Source organism: Scyliorhinus torazame, chromosome 12 (assembly GCF_047496885.1).
Source record: "Scyliorhinus torazame isolate Kashiwa2021f chromosome 12, sScyTor2.1, whole genome shotgun sequence".
In the NCBI taxonomy this organism is placed as follows: Eukaryota; Metazoa; Chordata; class Chondrichthyes; order Carcharhiniformes; family Scyliorhinidae; genus Scyliorhinus; species Scyliorhinus torazame.
Genome location: NC_092718.1, coordinates 138705804 through 138716379, shown reverse-complemented (window position 1 = coordinate 138716379; position 10576 = coordinate 138705804). Strand labels below are relative to the sequence as shown.

At 51.9% G+C, this 10576-nt stretch overlaps 1 protein-coding gene across 1 annotated transcript in view; it reads left to right on the top strand.

Moving 5' to 3' along the window:
* The first annotated feature begins 10152 nt into the window (after positions 1–10152).
* The window catches only part of LOC140387106 (DNA-binding death effector domain-containing protein 2-like), a 31777-nt gene continuing 31353 nt past the window's right edge, over positions 10153–10576 (top strand). The window contains exon 1 of the mRNA XM_072470116.1: positions 10153–10571. Within this exon, the coding sequence (XP_072326217.1) occupies positions 10398–10571 (174 nt within the window). The 5' untranslated portion in view covers positions 10153–10397. The remainder of the gene's footprint in view (positions 10572–10576) is intronic.

Below are 10576 nucleotides of genomic sequence, written 5' to 3'. Positions count from 1 at the left end.
CACTGGTCACAGCCCTCCAATTAGAAAAGCATCCCTCCATTGCTACCCTCTGCCTTCTATGGCCTAGCCAGTTCTGTATCCACCTTGCCAGTTCACCCCTGATCCCGTGTGACTTCACCTTTTGTACTAGTCTACCATGAGGGACCTTGTCAAAGGCCTTTGTTTGAATCAGTAATACCCACATGTCCTATGGCCATTTGATTTGTTTAGCTACCTTCTCAAATGAAATGAAAAGGCTTCTACCTCCTTCTTGTCAAACCTTGGCAATGCTTGACTTCCGGGTGTGGTGATGACCAGCTAAGTCGCATGTTTCGGCAGCTCCCGGTGAAACGGACTTTTGGGCTCTTAATAGGAGCCCCATCGGCAATTTTAACGGCAAATAACACTGTGCGGTAATCCAGAAGGGAAGCCCCCCCGGACACGGATGGAAAAAAGAGAGGAAAGTAGCCGGATTGCGGTGGATCCTCAAGAGCAGCGGCCAGGAAGGCAGGCACAAAGCAAGATGGCGTCGGAAGAAGGCAGTTTAATATGGGGCCCTGACCAACAAGAGTTCCTGCGGCGTTGCGTAGATGAACTCAAAAAGGAAATGAAGAAGGAGCTGTTGGCCCCGATATTACAAGCGATTGAGGGGCTAAAGGAGGAGCAAAAGACCCAGGAACAGGAGCTTCGGGTCGTGAAGGCAAAGGCTGCTGAGAATGAGGACGACATACAGGGCCTGGTGGTGAAAACGGAGATCCACGAGGCACAACACAAAAGATGTGTGGAAAGGCTGGAGGTGCTGGAGAACAATGCGAGGAGGAAGAACTTAAGGATTCTTGGTCTTCCCGAAGGTGCAGAGGGGGCGGACGTCGGGGCATATGTGCTGCATTCGTTAATGGGATCGGAGGCCCCGACGGGTCCGCTGGAGGTGGAGGGAGCCTATCGAGTTATGGCGCGAATACCGAGGGCTGGAGAAACTCCTCGAGCAATAGTTGTGAGATTTCTCCGATACAAGGACAGAGAGATGGTCCTCAGATGGGCCAAGAAAACTCGGAACAGTAGGTGGGAGAATGCGGTGATCCGCGTGTATCAAGATTGGAGTGCGGAGGTGGCGAGAAGGAGGGCAAGCTTTAATCGGGCCAAGGCGGTGTTGCATAAAAGGAAGGTCAAATTCGGAATGTTGCAGCTGGCGAGACTGTGGGTCACACATCTAAGGAAACACCACTATTTCGAAACGGCAGACGAAGCGTGGACATTTATTGTCGAGGAGATGCTGGAGTGAGTGGGCCAGAAAAAGAACGTTTGGGACAAAAGGGGGGGGTGAATTTGTGGGATGAAGGGGGGGAAAGGGGGAAGAGAAGACTTCCCAGATTGTTAAACCTGCGACCCTGTAACTTCTCTCTCTTCCCCATGTCGTGGGGGAGGGGGGGAGGGAGGATGAGGAGCTGTGGGCGCCGGCCATTGGGGGCGGGGCCAAAAGGGGAAGCGCGGGCTTTGTTCCCGCGCTATGGTAATCATGGCGGGAACAGGGAAGCAGGAAGGAGGGGGCCTCGCACAGTGCGAGCCGAGGTCACGGGGGGAAGCCGAGGTCGGCCAGAGTTTGCTGACTTCTGGGAGCAACATGGGGGGTGCAATTACACTAGCTTGGGATCTAGCGGGGGGGTTAACTGGGTTGCTGCTGCTTGGGAGAAGGGGGAGCTGGTATGGGAGGGGGGGGGGGGTCGGGGCGGGGGGGGCGCCGCCTGGGGGGGGATACAGCTACGTGGGAACCGGGTGAGGAGCTGGATTGAAAAAGGAAATGGCTAGTCGTCAAGGGGGGGGGGGGGGGTAAAGAGCCCCCCAACCCGGTTGATCACGTGGAATGTGAGAGGGCTGAACGGGCCGATTAAGAGGGCACGGGTACTCGCACACCTAAAGAAACTTAAGGCAGATGTGGTTATGCTTCTGGAGACGCATCTGAAGCTGACAGACCAGGTTAGACTTCGCAAAGGATGGGTGGGGCAGGTGTTTCATTCGGGGCTGGATGCAAAAAACAAGGGGGTGGCCATACTAGTGGGGAAGCGGGTAATGTTTGAGGCAAAGACTATAGTGGCAGATAGTGGGGGCAGATACGTGATGGTGAGTGGCAAACTGCAAGGGGAGGCGGTGGTATTGGTGAACGTGTATGCCCCGAACTGGGATGATGCCAATTTTATGAGGCGTATGTTAGGACACATCCCGGACCTAGAGGCGGGAAAGTTGGTAATGGGTGGAGACTTTAATACGGTGCTGGACCCAGGGCTGGACAGATCGAGGTCCAGGACCGGAAGAAGGCCGGCTACAGCTAGGGTGCTTAAGGATTTTATGGTGCAGATGGGAGGAGTAGATCCCTGGAGATTTAGTAGACCTAGGAGTAAGGAGTTTTCGTTTTTCTCCTATGTACATAAAGTATTTTCACGAATAGATTTTTTTGTTTTGGGAAGGGCACTGATCCCAAAGGTGACGGGGACGGAGTACACGGCTATAGCCATCTTGGATCATGCTCCACACTGGGTGGACCTGGAGATAGGGGAAGAAAAACAACAGCTTCCACCCTGGAGAATGGACATGGGATTATTGGCAGATGAGGGGGTGTGTTTAAGGGTGAGGGGGTGTATTGAAAGGTACTTGGAAATTAATGATAATGGGGAGGTACAGGTGGGAGTGGTCTGGGAGGCACTGAAGGCAGTGGTTAGAGGGGAGCTGATATCTATTAGGGCACATAAAGGAAAGCAGGAGGGTAGGGAAAGGGAGCGGTTGTTGAAAGAACTGCTGAGGGTGGACAGACAATACGCAGAGGCACCGGAGGAGGGACTATACAGGGAAAGGCAAAGGCTACATATAGAGTTTGACTTGTTGACTACGGGTAAGGCAGAGGCACAATGGAGGAAGGCACAGGGTGTACAGTACGAATATGGGGAGAAGGCGAGTAGGTTGTTGGCCCACCAACTGAGGAAAAGGGGAGCAGCGAGGGAGATAGGGGGGGTGAGAGATGAGGAGGGGGAGATGGAGCGGAGAGAGTGAATGGAGTGTTCAAGGCATTTTATGAAAGATTATATGAAGCGCAGCCCCCGGACGGGAAGGAGAGAATGATGTGCTTTCTGGATCAGCTGGAATTTCCTAAGGTGGAGGAACAGGAGAGAGTGGGGCTGGGAGCACAGATTGAGACGGAGGAAGTAGTGAAAGGGATTGGAAGCATGCAGGTGGGGAAGGCCCCGGGACCAGACGGATTCCCAGTTGAATTCTATAAGAAATATTTGGACTTGCTGGCCCCGCTACTGATGAGAACCTTTAATGAGGCGAGGGAAAGGGGGCAGCTGCCCCCGACTATGTCAGAGGCAACGATATCGCTCCTCCTAAAGAAGGAAAAAGACCCGCTGCAATGCGGGTCATACAGGCCCATTTCCCTCCTGAATGTGGATGCTAAGATCCTGGCCAAGGTAATGGCAATGAGGATAGAGGATTGTGTCCCGGGGGTGGTCCATGAGGACCAAACTGGGTTTGTGAAGGGGAGACAGCTAAATACAAATATACGGAGGCTGCTAGGGGTAATGATGATGCTCCCACCAGAGGGGGAAGCGGAGATAGTGGTGGCGATGGATGCCGAGAAAGCATTTGATAGAGTGGAGTGGGATTATTTGTGGGAGGTGTTGAGGAGATTTGGCTTTGGGGACGGGTATACCAGGTGGGTACAGTTGCTGTATAGGGCCCCGATGGCGAGCGTGGTCGTGAATTAACGGGGGTCTGACTATTTTCGGCTCCATAGAGGGACGAGGCAGGGATGTCCTCTGTCCCCGTTATTGTTTGCACTGGCGATTGAACCCCTGGCCATGGCACTGAGGGGTTCCAGGAAGTGGAGGGGAGTACTTAGGGGGGGAGAAGAACACCGGGTATCTCTATATGCGGACGATTTGTTGCTATATGTGGCGGACCCGGCGGAGGGGATGCCAGAGATAATGCGGATACTTGGGGAGTTTGGGGATTTTTCAGGGTATAAACTGAACATGGGGAAAAGTGAGTTATTTGTGGTGCACCCGGGGGAGCAGAGCAGAGAGATAGAGGATTTACCGTTGAGGAAGGTAACAAGGGACTTCCGGTACCTGGGGATCCAGATAGCCAAGAATTGGGGTACATTACATAGGCTTAATTTAACACGGTTGGTGGAACAGATGGAGGAGGATTTCAAGAGATGGGACATGGTGTCCTTGTCATTGGCAGGTAGGGTGCAGGCGGTTAAAATGGTGGTCCTCCCGAGATTCCTTTTTGTGTTCCAGTGCCTCCCGGTGGTGATCACGAAGGCTTTTTTCAAAAGAATTGAGAAGAGCATTATGAGTTTTGTGTGGGCTGGGAAGACCCCGAGAGTGAGGCGGGGATTCTTGCAGCGTAGTAGGGACAGGGGGGGGCTGGCACTACCGAGCCTGAGTGAGTACTACTGGGCCGCCAATGTTTCAATGGTGTGTAAGTGGATGGGAGAAGGGGAGGGAGCGGCGTGGAAGAGAATGGAGAGGGAGTCCTGCAAGGGGACTAGCCTGCAAGCAATGGTGACGGCGCCGTTGCTGTTCTCACCAAAGAAATACACCACAAGCCCGGTGGTGGTGGCTACCCGGTGGTGGAGACGGCATAGGGGAGGGACGGGAGCTTAGGTGCGGTCCCCGATAAGAAACAATCATAGGTTCGTTCCGGGGAGAATGGATGGGGGATTTGGAGCATGGCAAAGAGCTGGGGTAGTACAATTAAGAGATCTATTTGTAGATGGGACGTTTGCGAGTTTGGGAACGCTGACGGAGAAATATGGGTTGCCCCAAGGGAATGCATTTCGGTATATGCAATTGAGGGCTTTTGTGAGGCAACAGGTGAGGGAATTCCCGCAGCTCCCGACGCAGGAAGTGCAGGATAGAGTGATGTCAGAGACATGGGTGGGGGACGGTAAGGTAGCGGACATATACAGGGAGATGAGGGACGAGGGGGAGATCATGGTAGATGAGCTGAAAGGGAAATGGGAAGAAGAACTGGGGGAGGAGATTGAGGAGGGGCTGTGGGCGGATGCCCTACATCGTCCTCGTGTGCCAGGTAAACTCATCGTCCTCGTGTGCCAGGCTAAGCCTGATACAATTTAAGGTGCTACACAGGGCGCATATGACTGGAGCACAGCTTAGTAAATTTTTTGGGATAGAGGATAGGTGTGCGAGATGCTCGAGCGGCCCAGCGAATCACACCCACATGTTCTGGTCATGCCCGGTACTACAGGGGTTCTGGGTGGGGGTGGCAAAGGTGCTTTCGAAGGTGGTGGGGTCCGGGTCGAACCAAGCTGGGGGTTGGCTATATTTGGGGTTGCAGAAGAGCCGGGAGTGCAGGAGGCGAGAGAGGCTGACATGTTGGCCTTTGCGTCCCTTGTAGCCCGGCGCAGGATATTGTTAATGTGGAAGGAAGCTAAGCCCCCTATGTAATTGTATATTGGACTGTAATTTTGGAGAGTATTTATTTTGGACAAGGCAGTTGCCATTTAGTTTTGTTTTTCTTTTGTTTATATATATTATTTATTTATTTGTTTAAAACTGGCCACGGCTATTTATATTGCTTTATTGTTGTGTAAAAGAAACACTACGTATTGTTATGTTTGGCCAGAAAACTCGAATAAAATATATTTTTTTAAAAACCTTGGCAATGCTTGAACATATTTAAATAGATTCCCACCAAGCCTTCGACTTTGATGCTCTTTCTCACTATCCTCATCACTATCATCCAACTGTACGTTTCCCTTTACATCTGCCAATTTTAACTGACTGTCATGTTTCATGGCCATTTTCTGAAGTTCAAACTCTGTCTCTTTATCTTTTTCCCTGATCTGTATCTCCCTTTCTCTTTCTTTTTGTTCTGCTAGGGATATTCTTTCTTTTCTCATTTCTTCTCTCTCCTTTTCTTTTTCCTCTTTCTCTCTTTCTTTTTCTTTTCTACCTCTTTCGTATTCAAGCTGCTTTAATTCTTTCTCATGTTCCATTTGTTTAATTTGCAACTGAATTTTTGCCATTTCCAATGAATCAAACTGTATCTCAGGCAACTTTAAATGCTTAACCACCGCCATAATTACCTCATCTTTTCGCATTTTGTCAGGTAATGTTAACTGCAATGTTTTTCCCAAATCTAACAGTCTGCTTTTAGTCTCTGTCCGTAAGGTACTGCGTGTGACCGTCTCCATCCCCAAAAAACTTCTGAGCCTCTGAAAGAGCCATTGTCCACAACACACTCCCCACTTAAACAAAAATACCACATCTGAAAAGCAACCAAAATATGCTCACCCCTCACTGTCTTTTAAGTTCACTAAACCAATCCAATATAGACTGTTATCCCCCTCGAGCCCCCAATTCTGATGGGTCCGGATTTACAGAACCCCAAAGTGTTTCATGGAGTTCAACCGACCCACAACTTTTTATAGATTGTGGTGTGGGAAGCACACGGCGTACTCTCCAGGTGTGATACAGCAATTATGGACAAATGGTTTTTTAAACAAAACAATGTTTATTCTATGAACTCAAGTTAACCTTTTAAAACCAAACAGTGAAAATCTTAACACTCCAAAGATAACCCCAAAAGACTACAACACTAAATAATCCTTCAAACTGTTCCTTTAAACATCCAAAAGACTTCAAACCGTCAAAAATTAGAACACATCAGGTGACTTTCAATATATCAAATATTTCAAAAATCAACAGACCAGCTCTGTGCTTCTTCCTGCAGCTCTCAGAAAAACACAGACACTCCCAGCTTTCTCCTCAAACTGAAACCAAAAGCAGAAGTGAGCTCAGCTCCCCCCACCCTCTGACATCACTTCAGTAATAAGATCAGCTCCATTTCTTAAAGGTAAAAGATACTCTCACATGACAATTGGCGAATAGGGTTAAGGAAAATCCCAAGGCTTGTTACACGTACATAAAAAGCAAGAGGGTAGCCAGGGAAAGGGTTGGCCCAATGAAGGACAGGCGAGGGAATCTATGTGTGGAGCCAGAGGAAATGGGCAAGATGCTAAATGAATATTTTGCATCAGTATTCACCAAAGAGAAGGAATTGGTGGATGTTGAGTCTGGAGAAGGATGTGTAGATAGCCTGGGTCACATTGAGATCCAAAAAGACGAGGTGTTGGGCGTCTTGAAAAATATTAAGGTGGGTAAGTCCCCAGGGCCTGATGGGATCTATCCCAGAATACTGAAGGAGGCTAGAGAGGAAATTGCTGAGGCCTTGACAGAAATATTTGGATCCTCACTGTCTTCAGGTGATGTCCCGGAGGACTGGAGAATAGCCAATGTTGTTCCTTTGTTTAAGAAGGATAGCAAGGATAATCCAGGGAACTACAGGATGGTGAGCCTTACGTCAGTGGTAGGGAAATTACTGGAGAGAATTCTTCGAGACAGGATCTACTCCCATTTGGAAGCAAATGGACGTATTAGCGAGAGGCAGCACGGTTTTGTGAAGGGGAGGTCGTGTCTCACTAACTTGATAAGAGTTTTTCGAGGAGATCACAAAGATGATTGATGCAGGTACGGCAGTGGATGTTGTCTATATGGACTTTAGTAAGGTCTTTTACAAGGTCCCTCATGGCAGACTGGTACAAAAGGTGAAGACACACGAGATCAGGGGTGAGATGGCAAGATGGATACAGAACTGGCTAGGTCATAGAAGGCAGAGAGTAGCAATGGAAGGGTGCTTTTCTAATTGGAGGGCTGTGACTAGTGGTGTTCCGCAGGGATCAGTGCTGGGACCTTTCCTGTTTGTAGTCTATATAAATGATTTGGAGGAAAATGTAACTGGTCTGATTAATAAGTTTGCAGATGACACAAAGGTTGGTGGAATTGCGGATAGCGATGAGGACTGTCAGAGAATACAGCAGGATTTAGGCTGTTTGGAGACTTGGGCGGAGAGATGGCAGATGGAGTATAATCCGGACAAATGTGAGATCATGAATTTTGGAAGGTCTAATGCAGGCAGGGAATATACAGTGAACAGTAGCACCCTCAAGCGTATTGACAGTCAGAGAGAACTAGGTGTACAGGTCCACAGGTCACTGAAACGGGCAACACAGGTGGAGAAGGTAGTGAAATGAAAATCGTTTGTCACAAGTAGGCTTCAATGAAGTTACTGTGAAAAGCCCCTAGTTGCCACATTCCGGCGCCTGTTCGGGGAGGCTGGTACGGGAATTGAACCGTGCTGCTGGCCTGCTTTAAAAGCCAGCGATTTAGCCATGTGCAAACCAGCCAAGGTAGCCTTCATTGGCCGGGGCATTGATATAAAAATTGGCAAGTCATGTTGCAGCTGTATAGAAACTTAGTTAGGCCACACTTGGAGTATAGTGTTCAATTCTGGTCACCACACTACCAGAAGGATGGGGAGGCTTTAGAGAGGATGCAGAAGAGATTTGCCAGGATGTTGCCTGGTATGGAGGGCATTAGCTCTGAGGAGGTTGAATAAACTCTATTTGTTCTCACTGGAACGACGGAGGTTGAGGGGCGACCTGATAGAGGTCTACAAAATTATATGGGGCATAGGCAGAGTGGATAGTCAGAGGCTTTTTCCCAGGGTAGAGGGGTCAATTACTAGGGGGCATAGGTTTAAGGTGAGATGTAGAGTAGATGTACGAGGCAAGTTTTTTACACAGAGGGTAGTGGGTGCCTGGAACTCACTACCAGAGGAGGTGGTGGAAGCAGGGACGATAGTGACATTTAAGGGGCATCTTGACAAATACATGAATAGGATGGGAATAGAGGGATACGGACCCAGGAAGTGTAGAAGATTGTAGTTTAGTCGGGCAGCATGGACGGCGCAGGCTTGGAGGGCCGAAGGGCCTGTTCCTGTGCTGTACTTTTCTTTGTTCTTTGTATCAACCGTCTCCCCACCATTATCCCCCTCCCCATCAACATTCCCCGCCCCATCATCATTCCTCTCCCCATGTTCATCCCCTCATAATCATCACCACCCATCCCCAACATCATCCACCTCTCCACCAACACCACCCCTCCTCCCCATCATCATCCCCCTCTCAATTCCCCCCTCCCCATCATCACTCTACCCCCGATCACCATCCTCCTTCCCAGCATCCTCTAACCTCAACATCTTCTCCCCATTACTATTTCCCTCCCCAACATTATCCCGCCATCATCATCCCCCTCCTCGTCCCCTCCCCACCCCCTCTCCTCCTCCCCTCCCCACCCCCCCCCCTCCCCACCCCCCCCCTCCTCCTCCCCTCCCCACCCCCCCCCCCTCCCCACCCCCCCCCCCCCTCCCCCCTCCCTCCCCCCTCCCCACCCCCCTCCCTCCCCCCTCCCCACCCCACCCCCCTCCCTCCCCCCTCCCCACCCCACCCCCCTCCCTCCCCACCCCTCCCACCCCCCTCCCCTCCTCACCTCCTCCCCTCCCCACCCCCCTCCCCTCCTCACCTCCCCACCCCCTCCTCCTCCTCCCCCTCCCCTCCCCCCCCTCCCCCCTCCTCCTCACCCCCCTCCTCCCCCCTCCCCACCCCCCTCCTCCTCCCCACCCCCCTCCTCCTCCCCTCCCCACCCCCCTCCTCCTCCCCTCCTCCCCACCCCCCCCTCCTCCTCCCCTCCCCACCCCCCTCCTCCTCCCCTCCCCACCCCCCTCCTCCTCCCCTCCCCACCCCCCTCCTCCTCCCCTCCCCACCCCCCTCCTCCTCCACCAACCGCCCGCCGTTAACTGAAATCTTTTTGAACCGGGTTGGGGGGCTGGTGGTGTGGGGCGTCACAGTGGTGAACTACCGTCACAGGAGCGGGGCGCGTGCGCGATTCTTGTCCGTTTCCCTCCACCCGCCCAACAAACACTAGAGCAAGAGAGAAACGAATAATGGATGCTTTCCCTGTCGCTGCGACTTGGGTGCTGAGTGGATGATCCTGGTGCCTGCGCAAAGAGCCGTGTCTATATGTGGGCGTTTGCCGCATGCGCAGTGAGGAATGAGTGGGCAATTGGCGCCTGCGCACTGTGCAGAGTGAGAGACAGGTCTGTTGACGGCTGCGCAGTGGGGAGAGTAAGTATCAGAGAGGACAGTTGGCGCATGCGCCTGGAGGACAGGAGAGACAGAAGGCGGGCGGCGCCTGCGCAGTGAGGATTGGAGAGACAGTGGGCGGTTGGCGCCTGCGCAGTGAGGATTGGAGAGACAGTGGGCGGTTGGCGCCTGCGCGACTGTGTGGAAAGTACCAGAAGGAAGAGGAAAAACAACAACGGCGTCGAGTGAAGCGAGCGGACTCGAAGTTGCAGAGCTGAGGAAAGGGGATTGTGTTTAGTTTGCTTTCGTGGTGTGATTGAGTTGGAGGTTGGTGTGTGGAGCAGTTTGAGGAGCGTTTTGTTGCTCACAGTTGGATTCTGGAGCTGAGGCCTGGTTCCTCTACCCGGGCAGAGCTATGGCGGCGGCGCTGAAGCGGGCTCGCTGGCAGGAGGAGGAGGCTCTCTCCTCTCACCACATGCTCTCCCTACACCAGATGTTCGAGCGCCTGGGCTCGCAGCTGAGCCAGGCTGATGTGGACGCGCTGGAGCTGCTACTGCCGCCGGAACGGGAGCCGCCGGTCCCTCTCCCAGCCCA